The sequence below is a fragment of the Micrasema longulum genome, unplaced genomic scaffold (genome assembly GCF_059751315.1).
Source record: "Micrasema longulum isolate JH-2025_06_02 unplaced genomic scaffold, ASM5975131v1 h1tg001206l, whole genome shotgun sequence".
Classification (NCBI taxonomy): Eukaryota; Metazoa; Arthropoda; class Insecta; order Trichoptera; family Brachycentridae; genus Micrasema; species Micrasema longulum.
This window is the reverse complement of record NW_028278393.1, coordinates 119,596-141,383: the sequence shown is the minus strand read 5'-3', so window position 1 is coordinate 141,383 and position 21,788 is coordinate 119,596. Positions and strand designations below refer to the sequence as shown.

Genomic DNA, 21,788 nt, shown 5'->3' with positions numbered 1-21,788 from the left:
CCCACTATACACCTTCACCATAGTTATTGCACAAAAATATAAAACCAAAACGACATGCATTTTAATAAGCACAGGCACTAATTAGGACAAACATGCACTGATTAGATTATGAAAATATTTTATATTGTTTAAAAAAAAAGAGAAAAAAAAGGAAAAAAAAGGAAAAAAAAGTCATATTTAATGACATTTATCAAAATGTTTGACCACAAAGCTAATGCTTTAAATATTAATAATAAGTTATTATTTTATAATATTCCATAATTTTTCATATGCTTTATCATAGAAATATTGTTATTTACTTGTCCCTTTATAAGTTTGCAGCAAAACTCTTCACAAAAGATCACGAACTATTTCAAATAGTCTAACACATAATTTAACTCCTTTGAATTGTTTTTGTTTTTCTCCTGAATTCCGTTTTTTTTGTTGTTTGTAATTTTTAAATCTTTTTAATATTCATTCGAATTGTATTGTGTTATTTTTTTTCTGATTGCTTTATACTTTTTGCTGGAATGAAAATTATTGTTATTTTTATTAGTTACCTTTCATAGCGTTTAGTACTAATTCTAACTTTTTGCGGTGTTCATCGTCATATTAATATTAGATTCATCAGTGAGATATTGTATATAAATCTAAAAGATATGTGAAATATTTTTGTATTCTCGAATACTGACTTTGAAAGGAAGCACGTGTGATTTAGGGTGGAATTTTTCCCCGTTTATTACATCCTAATTAACCGATTTTCCCGTGCCACTTCCGTGTCGTGACAAATCATTCATTTTCCTGAATTTTCCAACGCTGCATATTAAAAGTCTGCTAGTTCTAAAAGGGGGTGCCTATTCCACCCTTGTCTGTAACGTTGACTTTATTAGTCGAGAGCAGACTGCTTCAGCTGTGAGATTCACACCTACCCTTAACACTCAAGGGGTGAATTTTAAACCGTTCTCATTGGTTGTTATTAGTTGCCCCTTCGCGTGTTGTGATTTCATTATCATAGTTAATTTATGGAAGTACTATTTTGTTCATTTTTCAGCCCTAGATTTTTGAGCTCAAGGAAAATTTAAAAGAAAAGCGGTATGCGTTAATTAAAGTCCTATAACCAGGGCGCACTAATGGAAAAATATTTTTCCAGCTGTCTAACCGACTGTTTATTACTTATGTTTACTTTCAAGAAGATATTTTTATTCATATTTAATTCATAGTTATAATATGTTAATATAAACAGCTCCCCGGAGAGTTGAATCCAGTTCTTGTCTATGAAAATTTGGACAAACTCAAAATACTGTTAATAAATCCACCTGGTTTATGAAGAAGTATAGAAATTGAAAAAATAACATTTTCAGGCGTTGCCTAGTAGGTGAATTAGTTCAGCCGGATAAATCTTACCCGCATGATAAAGGTTTCAGCTCATTTACTTCACAAACGTCAACAGATGGAAGAGTTGAGGAAGTGCGGATGTTCAAACATTGGCAGAATGGTGAATGTTACACAGTGTGTAAAGTGACCTAAACCAGCCAATGACAGGTCATAAGCCTTGTAAATACCTAGACTTGCATATTCCCTTCTCAAAAATGTTTTCCCTCTCTGTTGCAACAAATTTAAAAATGATCAGTTTTACGTATTATGTGCCAGGAACGTATATATGTTTTTGTAGATAAATATTTCATTTAATCTGTCGGGAATCGAACTCGAGACCTTTTTCCTGATAGGCAAACGCGCTGACCATTGACCTCCAGGCAGACGAGATCCCGCGAAAGTGATAAAACCGGTCACCGATTATTCTAAATTCGTGAGTTTTTAGAATCATCATCATCATTTTCCCTTTCTGCAAATAGTGGTGCATGGGGCACTGTAATTGAACATTCAATGCAGCGTATCTCGATCACCTGTAATATGAAGGTAAAGTGATCATTCTCACTCTTCGGGTGCCAGTCTACGGACTGAAATATTGCAATGAAAAACTACCTAATAAACCAATATTTCATGTCGGCCCTCCCAGGAATCGAATTTGGGACTCCAAGCATGGTCAGGGAACATAACAACCACTTCAGGCGGAATTTTCTGCATTTCTTTTTTAGGATTTTTAAAAGAAGTTATATTTATTTTATTAATTTATACGAAATTACGTGTACGTTCTGTAACTTAAAATTGATATAACCATGTATTCCAACGCACAGGCCTATACCTACGTGGGTTATTTTTTTCTTATTATTTTATTCTGTTTTTTTATATATTTGCATGTTTGTTTGTTTATTTGTTTGTAATGAAATAAAAATTTAAAATCAAAAACAAGAAAAATGTTGTTTTTTTACTTCTAAAATATGCTCGTTTATATATTTTAAAAATAAAATTATGTACTCACTAGACTCAAATTGGTGTTTGATTTTTATATTAGAAGTCTAAAAGAGGTGTTGAACCGTTGACTTAAAGCTACTGAGTATAAGGTGCAACGAAGTGTTTACGCATAAAATTATTATGCCACAAATTCTACTGAAACTCGATATCTGCTGCTGACAGCCGTGACAGCAGACAAATGTAGGGCGACCATAAAATAATAAACTTAATATATTAATATTATAAATTTATATGTGTCCAAAAATCTATGGTATAGCCAAGTTAAGACCATTTACTTATATTTAAACTTAATTTTGGAACACTTTCAAAATCAATTTAGTAATTAATTTTGATAGTCAATTAGAAAATGAAAAAATCATTTAAATAATAATATTAGAAAGGTACAATATGTATTTTGTTAATTTGGTTAAAAGATTAATAAATATTTTTACGTTTCAAACAGCAAAATTTAATACACATATTTACAAATTATTAAGCATCACCATTAAGTTTATTAAAAAATGATTCCCATGTAAGAGTAATAATGAAGACAGCATCGATACTATAAATCATTACTGATTAATAAAAAAAAATGGAAAATTTTTTCAGAAAAGAATATGTAAGCGTTGTCATTTACAAGCCTTACGATGTATAATTAGCTGGTATTTGGATTCATTAAGGTGATCAGTCTTATGCTTCAGATTCCAGTCTAAATGAATTATCGCAGTGTAGAACCATCCGCCTTTCAAACCAATATTTCACGTTTACCCTACAAGGAATCAAATGTACGAGCTTACACATGGCAGACGAAAGCGCTTACTACTACAGAACGAGATGAACTTATCTCCACTTGATTCAATTTTTTATGTTTTTTCCTGAGAATAGTTATCGAGTCAAAAACACTTGTTTGATCTCTACATCTTTATATACGGACGGCTTGCAGCGGTCGGATTGGTATCATCTTAACCCTTCCTTTCCTGTGCCAAAAACATCCTCACGTTTCGGAGTCGTAAAGCCACCATATCTATCATCAATTGCTTCAATCATTTGTAGTTAAAGTCAAAAGTGATAATATTTTAAATCTAATTCATAAAAACATGAAAAAAACATTTACTTACGCTCGCAGCGCCAGCAAGAGTAAGACCCCTATTGAACCCCCGAGAGCTCCTGGCGTACTGGCAATTGCACAAACAACTTTGTTCCTGGCCTGTATGATGAATGAAATAGTCTCTTTCGCTCGCGAATAACTCTGTATTATCGAGAGCAAGACGCAAATAGTGTGTAAGACAATTGTTTGTTCAGTACTCTTTTATTTCATATGCCGCGATATGCGACAAAAATTATTGGTCGTATTAGTGATTTGTCTCTATTTTTTTATAAAAGGCTCTTCTGCATCTAATGAGTATTTATTACAAAATTTTATTTAATATTGTTTATAACCATTTACCGATTCTTCCATGTCTACCGGTTTCAAAACGTACCCGTCTATTCATTGGGACACCAATTAAACCAACATGCAGAACTCACTATTCACATTCACCATAGTTGTTGCACAAAAATATAAAACCAACACGACATGCATTTTAATGAGAACGTGCACTGATTAGGACAAACATGCACTGATTAGATCATGAAAATATTTTATGTTGTTTAAGAAATAGTTGAAAAAAGGAGAAGGAATGGAAGGAGGATCTTAAGTTTTAGGGTGACCATTACAATGGAACATCGCATAACGGGCTATATTGAAAGGTTGTTTGATTTATTGATCAAAGAAACATTATTTTTTAAAGGAGTATATACTGTTTTATTATAAATTATTTTATCCGATACGTAAATGTGTGACAGTGGAATACCAAAAATTTTAATACTTCTTTTTGCGGTGCCATATCAGGTTCCCCCGACGTTGGCGATTTCTATAGCAAAAGAATCTCGGTCCTGCGCTACTCCAAGATCAGGGCAACTGCTTGTTGGATTTACTCGCTATTGTGATTCCTGGGAAAAGATGACCAGAGTGGTTTCTCGTTGCCTTCTCTGGTGTATTTTTCTGTCGCGGCTACCTTCCTTTAGCTGGTTGGTTCTAATATAAAGGCGCCAGAAACTCGCCTTTCATATTCTCCTTATCTGCTGTGGTCACACTGTTATGGGTGAGATCCCATTGCCCGGGGTTCGCGGCGTGGACGCTAACGAGTTGAACTAGTCAGTAGGGTTGCCAGTGGAATACAACTGGGCATTCGCAGCATTTAATAAAATCGCACCCCCTGCAAGATGGGACACACATTTTAATACTATTTATTATATTTATAGAGATATAAGAGTCATTAATACGATATATACTATCTAAATCTCATAGCGCCGGGAAGGGAGGGTTAACCTGATCAACTGACTTGGAGACCTCTGCAGAAAAACGCAGAGAGGATCTGTGGAGAGAGGAACTCGGCCATAGGCTCTGGATAATGCCATCTGAAAGCACATACACCACCCACAATTTGAACTTCCCTACATGGAAAGTTCTCAATAGACTTAGGTTAGGGGTGTCTAGGTGCAAATGCAGCCAGGAGGCGGGGTTTTCTGGAGGGAGATGACATAAACTGCGATTGTGGAGAGGTGCAGGATGATCCTCATCTGCTGCGGTGCCCACAAATGCGTGTGATGAAAATGATTTGAGGATGGCCACTGACAAGGCGATATATGTCGCTGCACACCTGGAGTGGCAAGGTCTAAAGTCCGGACCCGATAAGTAAGTAAGTAAGTAAGTACCCGATCAAAATACATGCGTTTTCAAAAAAAGACAAGTGTTCGACCCATTTTCACGATTGCACTGTAGTCACACAACTTTCGAGAGACATTCGTCATGGTGTCTCCGCTTTAGAGTCCCGATCACTTATTAGCATCACAATGAATATTAGATATTCAATAATGGCCGGTACTGATGGGGTGACCATACAAGTAGCCTACGGGGAAACCAATGAGATTAACGTGCTTTCACTAACACAAGCGGTTAGCGTCACTGTGCTTCATAATTTCTATGTTAACGTATAGTTTCCCTCGTTACGGGGCATTCCAGTGAAAGAACATTCTTAATTATAAATAAATAATGAACGTGAAAGAAATTAATGAATGATCATCATTTTAATTATTATTATGGATAACTTATACAGCGCCATTTTCATAATATAATACCTCAAGGGCGCTTAACAAAATGATTATAAAAATAAAAATAAATAATCTCAACTTTTTTAATTTGTAATTTAAGAAAAACAATGTTCGTTATCATCACATGCTAAGGAATAATTCAAATGATTTAAAGAACAAGCGGGTTTTAAGATTTTTACGAAACATCACTTCACTCTTACAGTTTCGCACCTCTAATGGGAGAGCATTCCATGCCGTAGGGGCTGCGACTGCTAATGCGCGTTCGCCGAATTTAGCGCGCTGTTTGCGTAGAGGTATAATAAATTTTTCTCTCGACGTAGATGTAGCTGATCTAAGCGTAAGACGTATGTCAGCTAGTTTATCTGGAATGCAAAGTTCCCTCAGATGTTCTTAAGCAGAATTGAGCAGTGACTTATATATAAGCCAACAGAGTTTGTATTCCACCCTCTGTGGAAAACGTAGCCATTGTAATTCCCGAAGTAGTGGAGTAATATGACTGAACTTAGAGATTCCAAAAAATAATTGAATGTACGAATACTTCCTAAGTATATCGATAAATAAGAACAAACAAGAAAAAGCTAATTTTTTTATCAAAAATAAAAAGTAACAAATCAAAATATATAACCCATGTGTTCAAACGGCTAAGTATTTACGCCCGGCTAAATACTATTGAAATGGTATATTATGCACGTGTACAGTCATATTAGTGCAAGTAAGCAACCAATTGTTTTTTTTTTTTTATTTATTTTCTCTGTTCTAAATATGCTAAAATGTTTTCTTGCCCATACTGATCATCGTGTTTTCGGATGTGACAGGGTTTAAAAAACACCCTGTATAGATAATATGGTACGATTCGTGTATAACTTCTAAATATAAAACTAAATCTTTTCAAAATTCATTTGTAAATAGAACCTGCCATATGTGTAATCAAAAATTAAATTGTATTGATATTAATAACATATCTTTAACTTCCTTTAAAAGTGAAATTTCCAAAAATAATTCAAGTCATAACTTAATAATATAGGCTACGCCTTGAATACGCAGCCTATATTATGCAGGTGATGTGCAGTTCTGTATGTAGGCACATAATAAATGAACACTGTATGGTCAACTATAGTTGTATTATTTATTGTAATGTGCAACTGTGTGACCAATATTCATTTACATTTCTAGTAATATTATAAGTTTTGTATGATTAGTTATTTTATGTTATGTATAATTTTTATGTGACAACATTTACAATAACAATATTATGTGGAAGCCTCTAATTGGACTTTATGATATGTATTTATGGTATAATTGATTCTTATAAATGTATAAATGTCTGTTGGCTTTCCAATGAAATAAAATAAAATAAAATAAATAAAATAACCCCAAAAGATGAGTCGGTCTCTCGATATGGTTTTTTGTATGCTGCCAAAAAGATGGAAGAAAATAGTCAAAAGTAGCAATCAATGTCTTTTTTTGTAATACGTTTTAAAATAAAGCATTAACTTTCTCAAAAAAACAACAAATGTTTATTCAAGCCCCCGATTTTCTTCCTAGGAAGAATTCGAAAAAAAATAAATAAAAAGAGTGCAGAACTTATATACAAAACAATAATTGCCCCTCATTAGGACTATTGCTCTACTATATTATATTTAGCTAACGAGGGAGACATAAACAAGTTTGAAATACTACAAAATAGAGCAATGAGAATTATACTGAAAAAAAGCAAATATAATAGTGTTGAAAAAATGAGAAAACAATTGAACTAGATAGGAATAAAGAATAGACCATTGTATAATGTATTTGTATTTATATATAAAGTGTTTAATAATCTCATGCCAAAGTATTTTATAAGTGAAATTATATTAAATAGAAATGTACATAAATATAGGACAAGAAATAGAAATAGGATAAGACTACCACTTAAGAAAAAAACAAAATCACAAAATAGCTTAATGTATTTAGGGTTAAAACTGTATGATGAGATGCCTGAAAGTATGAAGAATGAAAGAAAACTTACGGATTTAAAAAAAAAATGTTATGTTTATTGTAATAATGTAGTTATGTAAGAAATATTTAATAAGTATTTGTTATAATTTTAAATATATTAGTTAATATACAATGTAATATTAACTAACTTAAGTAAATAAATAAAAAAATAAATAAAAAAATATCATTTGATGATGAAACGTACTATTGGTTTTGTATGCAATATTATTTAGTAACGTAGAACGGTGGAATTCTTAACTGAATTGAAATAGTGGTTTCCTGTTTGCTTTCTTTTATTATGAACTATCACAAACATAAACTTGCAAAATTATCTTTATTTGCGAAGAATAATTAATGGATGTTATGTCTACAAGACATTAATCAAACATCCCGCGTATTTTTACTTACCACTTTTAAAAATTTCAATTAGATGACTTGCCCGAAAGCTCGGCTTACATTAACAGTTCCTGGCGAAACGAAAGCTTTAAATTTGCATTTTAGGATAATTAAAAAGTTATCCTATGTGAGGAACACGAGACGAACTCCCCACTAGGACTGGGACTACCCTTCTCTAGAATGCTAATAAGTGTTGTTGTGGGGTGGGTGGTGGGTGCTGGTACCCGGCATACATTAGAGTGATGGCAGTGGCACCTTCAATAAAGGAAATTCCACTGAAGTGTTACTGATATCAGCTTTAAAATAGTCCGGAAATGTATAAATATGTTTATTTAGAATGAATTATAATTATTACTTATAGACAGACATCTTGCAACTTTATATGACTGAAAATTGTGTCTGTTTTAATTTTTAAAAAACTCATTATTTTTTATTATTTTTTTGTTTTGTGATTTGTGATTTTAATGCTTTTCAATTTTTATTATTATTAGTATGTTTATTTACGTTTCATTTTTTTATTATCACTAGTTGATATTATAATTAATATTTATGCTTCAATTTTTATAATTATTGGGTGTGTTTTTAAATTTATTTAGAATATTTTTACAATAAACTTTTTTACTGTCTAATACACATCTCTTTTATCTATATATATATATATATATAAGGCAATGTTTGTATGCGTGTCCTCGATAGACTGAATAACTACTGGACCGATTTACGTGCGGTTTTCAGCGAAATGTAGATCTTTGCCATGAGCATATTTATAGCTCTTAAAATCTTCAATATATTAAGTTTGGAGCGTAAATTTTTTTTCATCGTTTACCAGAGCTGCATTTTTCGAGATTACATGTACTAAAAAATCGACAGATGTAATTTTTTTGTCCATAATAAAAAAAGTTTTTGAATGTTTACAAACAACATTTGTTTTTTATGGATTCCAATCAGATTCTCTCTATAGATTCCTTATAATTTCCACCCATTTATTTATTTTTACTGGATTTTTTGGTAATATTAAATTAAAAATAATTCCGAGTGACATTCGATACAATGAAGCGAAATTAGAAAATCGCATTTCTAAATACACCCCTGTTGGTGAGTTTGACATTTGCAAAGAGAATTAATAATTTAAAGTTATGGAATTCAACCTTAGAGTATATACAGATGTATATACTCTAAGAATTGAACCATAAACAAGTTTTTTTTTATGTTTACGTACATATCTAATTTGGACTTAATACAATAATTGATATATTTGTAAAAATTCAATAGAATTTCACTAATTTTAGGAATGTTTTTATTGTTAAAATTTCAATTTAATTCAAATAATGGAAAGCAGTGTCTTTATGCTCCTCTCTTCCTCCCCTCCCCTTTTCTTTAACTATCGCTCCCACAAGATAGTATAATCAGTGTAATTAAATATTTTATAGCGTGTGTGTGTTGCACGTTGATTTTATACTTGTATGTAACTACTGTGGTGAAGGTAATTGAATACTAGCATAATTAGTGTCCTGATGAAGAGACGGGTGCGTCTCGAAACCGGTAGACATGAAAAAGTCGGTAAGCGTTGTATACAATTATTATTTTGATTGCTGAGAAATAAATTTTCCTATTAATTTTTTCTTCTTTAAATCATAAGAAACGCATTCATTTGTTAGTGCGCTTTGTAAATTAATTTTAAATTCTAATTACTGAAATAATACCTACCGATTATATTGATAAATTATTAGTTCAAGGAAGCCTTAAAAATATTAAGCTTTCAGAGTCCATCAACGTTTTTTCGGAGCTTTTCAATTTTCGTTTTTCCTCTCCAACTTATTGGTAAATACTCGAAAATTGATAAAAAAAACTTTCGCAGAGAATAAAAACAAATTGAAATTGCCAAAAACTTCGGGAAAAAACAGCGAAGATTATGTAAATATTTTAGGTTTGAAGAAAAGTTTTTTGATGGTATTTACATAAAACTTCCATTTCGGTACTTTATTGAGTCTGTTCAAAAGGATATGTAAAAAAATATTTTGCGTGTAGTTATTTACCTTGCTAAAGTATTAGTAGCGGAAGACAGGTATAAATATGAGATATATAAATATAAATGGTGGCATCCGTGGTGTATTGGTTAAGATTATTGATTCAAACACGATAGGTTCTGGGTTCGATTCCCGGTGGTGGGAAACGAATTCCCACGCGGATGCGGGGCGAGAAAAAGCGGGGACGACGCCCTAGGGCTTCTGCGATATAGTGGACTGTATTTTAAATTTAATATAAATAAATGAATATCCTTCTATGTGGTATGCAGTGTCAATCAGTCACAATCCCAACAAATTAAATGAATCAGGAGTAGAAGCCACTAACCTGGTTCGTTCTTGATGGAATTGCTTGGGTCTGACCGTTACTTGGGAGCGGCACCAACACAAGGGTGACCACCAATCTGATGCTGAACTCTGGTGGTTGGTGAAAACAATGAGTTTGATGCGGCACTCGTTCAATGAAATCATATATACGTCACGAGGTCTTGCTGTGGCGGATTATCAAAGAATACTGAGGTGGGAAGTGAGCAGTGGTTGTGGGTAAAAAGGATTTTAAAGTTGTGACAATATTTTAATGCATACCCACATAATTAGCAACCACCTGGAAATAAAATAAAAATTAAATGTGGTTTTTCGTAAGCCTGGGTGTTTTTTTAATTTTTTTAAAAATAATTTTAATGGCGCGTCACCTTAAAGGTGTTGTAGCGTGGGTGTTCTGTGCTGTAATTCACCACTGTAATTAAGCCTATTGTGGTGAAAAAAAAAAACTCTATTTATAGTTTGTCTTTGTCCATGTGAACGAAGAATACATTTCTGCTTTTAAATAAAACCAAAATCCTGAACGAGCGTTTTTGACTCGTAACTCTCAGGTAAAAATCCTAAAAAAGGCAATCGAGCGATGTCCGCCCTGTATTATAGGGTTGGCGCCTTCGCGTACCCTAATTACGGTTCCGAGTTCGATTTTTGGGAAGGTCATTGTGAAAAATTGTTTTAATAATTGGGTGTACGCCGCAATATTTTATATATATGAAAGTAAGGAGATCAGTCTAACGCTTCAGGTGCCAGTAAAAGGACGTTGAATCATTGCAGTGAAAATAAAACCGCATTTTAAACATGGAGACATACTGTTTCATAATTCCTTTTGCATAATTTATGCAAATGAACATATAATTTAGCCCTGTTATGGTAAAATAAATTTAAAATCATAAATACGCAGCTCATATTACGCGCATGCGTCCCCCATCACTAGCATCAACCGACTGAATCTGTTTTACACCCCCCACAGAATTGCGCTCTGTCTTCCTTGTTATGAATTATATCTTCGTGTTCTCTCTTATACAGATGTGTTGCTGAATTAGCGGACATTCATTCTTCGCGTAGCAAGGATAAATATTTTTTGTATTAACATTCAGCATAGTTATACAAATTTTACTTTCCAAACCCGGTGTGAAAATGTCCATTTAAAGATTATAAAAATACGAGTTCAAAAATGAGATATATCAAGTCTTGTGACCTATGTCGACTAGTGTGACATCACAGCCACACAAGAGTTAAATAACTTTATTATATATTCAGAATATGCGTAGGCTGTAGTTTTTATCTAACAGGTTCATAGGTGTTTTATATTTAAATGTAATTTGGTTTATGTACGTACTATAAACACAAAATATTTCTTAGCCGCATTTAAGAAAGGCCTGAAACATTATTGTATAATCCTTGGAGCTATAACTTCCTTTTTTTATTCGTTTTCTTTCCTGGATCCTCTTCCTTCAAAACGCTTTACCCAATCCCAAATTCCTCATCATGTTAATGCGTATAACGAAAGTATTTTTATTAACATCTGTCCACGAAAGAAATATTCAAAAGCATATTTATCATAGAATTAAGAATAATCCAGAAGGAGCGTAGAATCATATTTGAAAACATCGTACTGTGTCCGATAATCCCCCCACTATGGCTTACTTTCGCCGCGCGCATTTGTGATGTCGCTTGATGGGAAAAAAAATAATCATAACACAAATGTAAGGGGAAAAAAAGCAATCTGTTAATTTCTCTAAAATTTTGTTGTGCAAGCGAAAATATTGATGGACACAACAGAGTAGATAAGTAAAGGGTCATTCAATAAGAGTAATTGAATTTATAAACTTTGAACTTAAAATATAAAACAAATTTTATTTTACATAAAACAGATATTTTTATATCATGTTAAATATTATTTTATGTTTCAAAGATAATGTCGTTCAAATGTCCCCCACGGCGTTGTTAGAGGTCTAATTTTCATTAGTTCTTGCATTAGATGAGCAAAGTAGGGTTAAAAAATTCACTACCCTGGCAACACTAACAAAATTTCCATTTTGTTTCTTCGACAATCTGACAGACGGAAACATAATTCAATTTTTGAGTAATGCATTTGCTACTTAAACATTCGTTTGCTAATTACACATGAAATGAGATATAATCCTGTTTCTTTAAGATCCTAGCAGAATTTCTACACTTTAAAATGACACAACACGGCATAGTTGAATTCATATCAGGAGTTGCGTAGTGAGCGACGTCTACAAAGAAACTAATGGGTCAAAACGTAAACCTACTAACTTATGAGTAGTTTAGTCGCCTTCTGTTTGATGAGCGTATGCAGTTTCTGGACTATCTTTAATTCTGTGATATTTATTTTTATGTACAATTTTGAATCATTTATCACCAGTCAGTTTTTGGTTGGCTGGAAGATATTGCTTTAAGCAATAAGTCCCGCAAAGTGTTTATTGTTTAAATAAACAAATGAAAAATATGTCCAATCGAAATTAGATCAAAAAATTTGATTGCACATCGAGAAAACATCTCCAAAATCATTCATCTTTTTGTACACAGTTTAATTAACAATAATAATAATAATAGTCTATCTCTTGAACTGTCATGTCACCTGAATATGGCAAAGATGTTAAATACTCACCACCCAGATAATTTTAATGCATATATGCAGATTGCATAGAATTACTTGATATGCAGATGCTATGCGCGTGAAATGCAAACTGTATGCTGGATTCATGATTGGTTTGTAAGCTGAATCAACGTGAATCTCCGGAATTACGAGATTAATCTCCATCAATATTTCAAGCTTTAGTGAATCTGCCATTACAGATAACCCCTCTTAATAAAATTATTATTATAATAATAATTAATATTTAAATAATTAAAATGCTGTCAAAAATTTTAATGAAAGTTAATTAATATTTGTACCCAACCATTTTCCGACTTTCCTATGACTACCGGTTTCGTGACGTACCGGTCTTTTCGTCAGTACACTTATTACACTTGCATACAAATCTCACCCTACGCCTTCATTACAGTAGTTGAAGAAAAATATATAACCAACGTGCTGATAGGAAACGCACTTAGCTCTCGTGTCCTTATTATTGTTATTCATTTTTTATTTAAGAAGACACATACATTATTTTTGAAGATGTTTTTTGAATTACCTTAAATTTATTGATTAATAAAATAAAACAGGGATAGAATATACCTTAGAAAGGTAATATGAAAAACTACAATGAGTCTACAATCAACAAATGGAAGAAATGAAGAAATATGGATGTTCAAATACAGGCAAAATGGTAAATGTTACACAGTGTGTAAAGTGGTCACTTAAACCAGCCAATGACAGGTCATAAGCCCTGTAAATGCCTAGACTTCTATATTCCCTTTCTAAGGTATCCTCCATCCCTGTTGTGATTTGTTAATCTTAATGACTCCCGAGGGGGTGAAATCCAGTCTTTTGTCTTCAAACATTTGGACAAACTCAAATATTGTTGTCAATTTTTTTGTCTTTTATTTCTTTTAATGTTTCTTCTATTTTTTGAGTTTGTTTAAATATGTATAGAAAAATGTATATATTTATATTTTTTACATTTTCGAAACCTTTTTTTGCATTTGAGCATTTTTTTTATTATTCCTATTTATTTGAATTCTTACCTTTTAATTACTTTTATATGACTTCTATTTATGTAAATACGTTAGTAGTAAGATATCCAAACTTTTAAAAATCAAGGCCAAACATGTCGTGTTTTTCTAGTGACGTATTTAAAAATATATATTTCTTAAATTTATATATGAAAACATTTCTCCACAACATCCATATTGATTTAGATGCAATTAAAATACAATTAATTCTAAGTCCATTTTATATATTTTTATCGGTATTCGTAGTATGCAATATTTCCCTATAGTGCTAATTTTCCACCTGAGTACAGCTGAACGTAATCCGACACATCCCGACCTCAGGTTTCGGCTGAGCCGAAGTTTTGTCAAATGTATGGCCCAGACCGAAACTTCGGTCGGTCACTAGTCAGTTCAATTTCTTTGTTGTGGGAAAATAGCGAATGGTTTTAAAATGGTGAGTGAACACGAAACAATTCCTATGATGCTAATTTAATCAATACTTTACACCAACCGATGAAGTTATAAATCTAACAGATACACATAGCACTTAGTAGTCGTGGGAAGCAGCAGATGTCTCCTATGTGCTCCTAATAAGAAGCTTCGAAACAAACAGATTAAAATTCAGTAAATCCTTCTACTTCAACCCCAAATTAAGATTTTATTTAATTATATATTTTTCGCAATGATTTTAAGTCAAAAAAACTTTTCATTCCCGACTCCACATTTTTTTAAAAGAACATGTAAATTTTTTCGATGACTCTTTCTTTTAAAAATCCTTTCATCAGCGGATGCACACGGAGTAACCCGAGATCAGCCTTCTTTCCTTTTTTCTTTCAACCAAGATAAAATAAATATAAGAAAATATAATACAAAAAGTATACAAAAAAAGCATGTAAAACCTTAGTTACCTTGTAGTTAGTTGAACAATACTTTGATTATTTCTAAATCTTTGTAGACATGGCTAGATTTTACAGTTATTAAGATTGAAATTTATTTCAACAGAGAAGAAAAACATTTTTGAGAAAGGAGCATGGACGTCTAGGCATTTACAGGGCTTATGACCTGTCATTGGCTAGTTAAATTACCACTTTTCACACTCTATAATATTTACCAACATTATATTGTTGCTTTCCGTACAAACATTTTGACATACTCAAAATGTTGTAAAATAAAAATAAAAATAAAATATATCTTCATTGAAAATATTAAAAAAAACACTGAACTTCCTCATTGGAAAAAAACAATAATTTGGTTATTTACGCTTCAAAAACGGGAGAACTATTAGACAAATTATTAAAAAATAATCAGGCATCCTTTTCACTAAAATTATTGTATTTTTTCTCCATTGCAGGACCTAAAACCCTTACTTTTTAAGACCCCCAAGCAAGGCCTTGGGCCCCGCCTGGGGGCCGCTACCTACAGGTTAAAAAATGATACCTTATGATTTACTATGGCCATTACCCTTTCTGCATCCATTGGTAAACCAAATTCAGTGAAATTCAGTCTTACGCTTGATGTGCCAGTCCAGAAACAATGCAATTGCAACTTTGAATTTTTATTTAAGACCACCCTGTCAGGAATCGAACCCAAGACCTCAAGAATGTAGGTGTACGCACCAGCTACTACAGAATAAGGCGGATTTATCTCCACTTGATTTTCTTATTCGCGACTTCAACCTGAGTGCAGCCATTAAGTTGAAAACACTCATCCAGGGTCCTGTTTCTATTTCAGACACATAACTGGATTATTTATCCTATATTTAACTGGATAAATGGGTATATCTGGATACAGAGATAATCTTTTTTTACTGGCTCTTTATAATAGAGATCTCCTACTTCAAATAATTCCAACATAATAAAACGTCATTTTTTGCTATATTTTTTTTATCGAAATCATAAATGTTTTCAAAATCTCTGAAACATTAGTTACAAACAACACAATAAATACATTTTCAAAAAACGGACTTGGAATTTGAGTAGCGAAAAGGTTATCGATAGTATAATATAACATTTAAATACACATTACTGAAAAAAATCCTTCAAAAACAACAACATTGACATTTACAAAAATCTAGGATTTTTTATTTCAACAATATCAAATATTTTATTAAACCGACATGATAACCTACGAAGATCAAAACACTCAAATCGTACCAAATGTCTCTAGTTTTCTATTGATGATGTTTCAACATGGTGAATCACAATAGTCGTAGCAGCAAGGATCGCAATATGTCTTGCATGGTTGGAAACAAGGATCAACACGACAACATGAGTCATTGTTATGCTCGACGCGCTCCTTGTCCTTCATGAAATTACCACCTCCACCTCCACCTCCGCCACCTTTCTTTTCATCTTTTTTATCTTTATCCTTATCCTTATCCTTGCCCTTATCTTTGTCTTTAGATTTGTCAACCTTAGGTTTTTCTTTTTTATCCTTTTTCGGCTTTTTTTCATTTTGATTTTCTCCACTGATTATGCTACTCGTATATTCGGCAATCGCAGTGTTGCTTTTAACACTAGGAATTGGTATGGTAATTAAATTTTCTGAAAAACTTGTTCCTGATTTCATTCTATTCCTCTTGTTATCTTCGTCGTCGTCTAATGAGCCCTTTATTTCATATTGAGTGGCCTTGTTATAACGGGTTTCTTTCATTTTCCTGTTTGGGTCGTATTTTGCAATAGGAGGGGTGAATTCTATGCACCAACTCTCTTCTTCAACAGGTTCCTCGAGAGCTGTACAAATGGCTTCTGGAATAGTGGATAAATTCTGGGCGAAGTTTTTTAAAATCTCCGTTTCGAGCGCTTTGCAAGGGCACGTGTCGTTTTCTTTTGCAAGTCTTCCTAATTCCACTTTGTCTGTACTTCTGTATATATCTCTACATATTTTATCAAACGCTTCCTGGAAGAGAACACCTTCCGTGTATTGTCTGAGCTGTTCCTTTTTTCTTTCAAATATCTTCGCCTCTTCCGGTGTCTTATTAAGTACTTTAAAGCAATATGGTGGGTCATCTGTGTATGGATAATCATTTACCCTCCTTGTTTTAATGTCCTTTATTTGCTGCAAGGTAACAACGTAATCTCCATCCACCTTCCTGATTATAAATGTCGGTTTCACCCTATCGTCATCATCGTTATCTAGATCTAATGGTTTTAAATTTGTTTTACTTTGGAATTTCTTCTTTATTTTAGATACCTCTGGACCATTATCACGTCTGGAATAACGCTTTATAAGTTTGACCACACTTCGTCTTACTGCACCTGGTCGCCAATCAGGTCGAAACTAAAAACATATTACTGCGGGTAGGTATATCGATTTTTTTCGCATACACAAGATGTGGCAAAAGCTACTCTTAGGTCGCTGGCTTAAATTTAAAATCAGATCAATATCTTAGTAGGAATCACAGGTAATAAAACACGTCATGTGTCATTTAATATCATTTACCTTACATTATGATTACGTTTATTCAAACTCCAGATGATCTAATGATCAGTTTCAACAAAACTTTGTCGCTGGTTAGTAATTTACTGTCTTCATTAATAAATAAATCAAATAATATCTACCGGAAATCCTAATATATCTCTAGACGTCCATAACCACCCCATTTCATGAGGAACATAAGGAAATCTGCCTTTCGGTGTGCAGTATTGATGACCAAGAACCACTTCTAAAACATTTAATAAAAATATTTTCTATTAGCAAAATTATACGAGTACCTAATTACTATTCCATTTTTTTTATTTTCTGTAATAATTTGGTGCTGTGTTAGGTTTATGTTTTTTGTACTGTTTTTTTATGTATTATACCAACATTGCTCTGTGTACGCAACAATAACTGTACATAAATAATAAAGAAATTGATTATTGAATACGTTACGCTCAAAAAAATTACATAAGAATAGACAGTCAACCATTATTTTCTTAAATTACGACCTCAAAATTAAAGTTATATTAAATTAATGTGTTTAGGTATTTGGTGTTAGCCAAAATATTTATATTCTAACTAATATAATACTGCACTTATTGTGTTAATTTTGATATATTTTATAAAACGGAAAACGCAGTGCAATCGCCGTATTCAGATACAAAACTCAAGGTGAGGAAAATACATTCTAATCTTATATAATACTATACAGAGAATGACTTGAAAGTGAGGACAATAGAATGTACAGATAACCCTTCTACAACACGATAGGTAGGTTCCTATAATATACCGTGTTACGAGTATGTGAAACTGTGTTATACGAGACCCAGATGGCTCTGGCGTACAAAAAAAGGTAAAGTTCCAAAAAATTCACAACAGTTTTATGGTAATACAAATTTTTACAAAAAAATATTATATTTACTTGTCAAACAGTAAAAAATACATTTTTTTAAATCTTGACTCAATGATTTTCTTCCTCATCGGTGCTCGATTTAAGTAAACAAAAACGTTTTTTGGGGTTAATGATAATATTGTCTTTTCTCTGAATTTTTTAAAGTCTGTAATTTTGGTTTGCTTGCTGTTCCTAAAAGATCATTGCAGATGTTCTGGTATGGAAACAAGCAATTTTCCAGCTCCGTTTTGAATTTTCGGTTTTTTAAGACGATGGGTCTGCACTAAAACAAATATTCTGGATTTTAGCCACGTTTAGACCTTCTTGTATTTTTTTCAAATTAATTATTGTATTTCAAAATCTTCATCACTTTTATTTTCCTCGAAATCGATTTGAACGTCTGAAGTCATTTTTAGTAAATCTGCCTTGCCCTTTTTTTATAATTAGATAATTTATTTATAAACCCTTACAAATGATAACATTCATTTTACAAAAAATAAATATAATTTTTTATTCATCCTCTGTTGTTCAAAATAATATTTTAACATCTTTTGAAAAGTTTTATTTCAGTCCCTGATTATTAGTCTCGACTGTCCTTGTCTCGTTTTAGAAGGTTGTTTATGATATTTTTCTGATATTCTCTTATTATATCCATGTTTACTCATTTTTCTACAAGTTTTAGTTCTTCATCTACAATTACATCAGTGGCTAATTTATGGATAAATTTTAATGATTCTATTTGAAAGAGTTCAGTTATATTTCATTGCTTAGTTTGTTTCAAAAGTGCTCTAGTTGCAATTAAATAGGGAAGGTCATCTACTAACTTCAATATTTTATTTTGCTGTCTTTGAGTCTGTTCATGTCATTTTGATATCCTGTTCCCCTTAGTAGTTGCATTTAACATATTTTGGTTTTAAAATAGGCTTTATACATATTTTTTTTCCCATTTTCGGAACAGAGTTTTTGATTTTTTAAAAAAAGTCTCGATAATTTCGCCACTTTGCTAATTAAATTGCTGATATGAATTTTCCATGTCAATTGTCTATCTATTGTTAGTCCTAAGTATTTAACATTCATCTTTCATCGATGAATCTTGAGCGTCCTGAAAGCTAATACCGTCAAAACCGTCGTCTCCAATCGATTTCCCTAGTTTCAACATGCCATAAATTCCATTTTCTGATGATATAATATCTACATCACACACGTAACCATATTGTGAGAAGCCGTGTTGTAAGAGGGTTCTACCAATACCTAGTTCATCTAGTCGGTGGTGGCTCTACGGTAGTTCTAAAGTCAAAGCTGCTGCGGACAAAACAAAATTGTTATGCCAACCTCCATCATAAGAAGGAAAAGAAAAACTACCTTATGAATAACAGTCTAATACTCCATTATCCGAATAAGGAATTTTAAATACAAATTTCTAAATAATGACAGTTACTGTAATGATGTTGAGAATTTAAGATTTGCTGGACAGTATTCAAATCCGTTCATGAAATGCCCCCAAAATACAACCTAGCGGACCTCTGTATTAGTAAAAATACAAGTTTAAAAAAATCTCCTTTTAGATCAGCATTTGATTCATGCATAGGAAAACTTCTCGAGCCCGTCGAGCCCTAGAGGTGATTTTTCACAAAAATGGCGCTGTATAAACTAGACGAATATTACTTTTTTTTTTCATTTTTTAGTTTTTCATTTTAAACGCCCTAGCAGGCTTTAACATTATGAAAAATATACATGGTATGTTTAAACTTTTAACTGCTTAGTGATAATAATCAGTACAATATAAACACAAAATAATAGAAATATTATGAAATAAATAAAAGCACAAAAACAATTATGGTATTCTTACACAAATTGGCTAAATGACTCGATATTTTTTTCTACAAGTGATAAAAGGTAATTATAATATTATTATTGCAGTGTGTGGTTAAAATGGGTAAAATATTTAACATAATAGATTTACAAGATTGCAGTCTACCTCAGTATTTTTTTGTTTTTTTATTTTTAGTGTATCAAATTACATTATGTTTTATAGATATATACATAAACAGAGTTAAAATAATACGTTTAAGTAGGTGGGTACATAATTAAATGTTTTTTTTTATTACAGCAGTTTTAGGAAATAGATTGAAGTTTACAATAAGTATTATTTAAATCTATACAAGTAAAATACAAAAAAGTAATTTTTACAGCGTTCGAATAATGTCAGTTATTTTAATTTTATCGCCGTAAGAATTTTTAATCTAAAAACTGATAATGGAAGACGAAACACATCAATTTTACCATACTAGTTTCCTAACCGGTGTAGTCTGACGAATGGAGAATTTACAAAATAATTATGTCTACCAGACGCCACAATAAAGGCAGACAGCAATCTTGTACATCTATTTGGTACTTTGATACTTATTAGTCTCGTTAAATCAGGGACGTCCAGTGTGCTTTTCGCCATTTTATAAAAATTGATTGTGTCGTTAAGAATTGTTTGCTCATTGAGGGGTGACAAGTTAAAAAAGTTAAGTAATAAGTTACGATTAATCTGTTCAGCTGGAAAATTAAGTTTCAAATTGAAGAATATAATTTTTTTTTTAAACTTTTCCAACTTTATTAAGTTGCAAAAAGGTGCCCATATTGTTGTGTTATATTCTAAATTTATGTGTATCATGATTTGGCCTCTCTTTTTCAAATTGTTGATAGCAGAGCATATTTTTTTGCGCTATAGAGATTAGTGATGCCGTATTTATTTATTAGACGTCAGTAGGAATTTTCAATTTATATCTTAAGCCATATAAAATCTTCTAATCAATACAAAACATTAGAAAAATAATATATTATTGCGCCGTATGGAATGACAAAAAATTATGCGTCTTAACAGCCCTATAAAATTTGTTCCTAAGCTATACAATCTAAATTATAATTATTATCATATTCAACTCCGACCTAATTAACACATGTACACGTATTGTGACGCGTAATCAGAGTCCATTTTTTTTATATCTTCCTATTTGCTTATACCTCGGCTAATTTGCTCCAAGATTGAGGTTAATAATAACCATAGGGGATATATAAAACTAAGGGGCCAAAAAGTCTTTGATCGAGACGTGTGGACATTTTTTACTAATTAGTAATTGTATTATTCTATGCAGGTAACGTACACTGTTTTTGAGTGGCGTGGTGGAGTGACGTTTCCTTTTTGTTGTAACTTTAACATTATTATTTTGAATTACACATTATTATTTGCTACATTTCGATAGCGCACTAACTTTTTTTATAAATAGTATAATTTGTTTTTTTAATTTTAAAACCTAAAAACATTGACATTATAAATATACGTTAAATATACGTTTCGTTTATCTACCTATTCCTTTTGCGCCGTACGTCATAGGTCGCTTCTTTGGTTTCTCTTTCTTTGATTTTTTTTCTCCCATTATTCATAAAAAATTAAAAATATATTGTATAAAGAAGTATATTCTTATTTGCAATATGCTTTACAACAGATACGAGAGAATTAAAATTTATGTATTTTTTGGCTATTTGAATTTACGGATGACTGTAAAATAAAAATTTGTTGATTTATTGAAAAGAAAACAAGGAAACCACAATTTATTTTGAATCAAGAACGTTTTGTATCAAAAATTCACTCAGTTCTTACCCACAAA

At 31.9% G+C, this 21,788-nt stretch overlaps 1 protein-coding gene across 1 annotated transcript; it reads right to left on the bottom strand.

Annotated features, from left to right (window-relative positions):
- Positions 1–15,696: 15,696 nt before the first annotated feature.
- Positions 15,697–21,726, bottom strand: LOC148276527 (uncharacterized). The gene is made up of 3 exons (XM_088234129.1): positions 21,488–21,726; positions 17,381–17,484; positions 15,697–17,099 (listed from the first exon to the last, which is right to left on the bottom strand). The coding sequence occupies exons 1-3, from the start codon at positions 21,555–21,557 to the stop codon at positions 16,005–16,007; spliced, it is 1,269 nt and encodes a 422-aa protein (XP_088090255.1). The 5' UTR covers positions 21,558–21,726; the 3' UTR covers positions 15,697–16,004.
- Between the last annotated feature and the right edge of the window lie 62 nt (positions 21,727–21,788).

Bases quoted from the DNA above. Each gene is read 5' to 3' on its own strand.
- LOC148276527 (XM_088234129.1), bottom strand. From the start codon at position 21,557: ATGGGAGAAAAAAAATCAAAGAAAGAGAAACCAAAGAAGCGACCTATG. The intron at 17,485-21,487 runs GTAGATAAACGA...TAAATGTTTTAG, and splicing joins GTACGGCGCAAAAGGAATAG to AAGTGGTTCTTGGTCATCAA. The intron at 17,100-17,380 runs GTAGATATTATT...ATATGTTTTTAG, and splicing joins GAGATATATTAGGATTTCCG to TTTCGACCTGATTGGCGACC.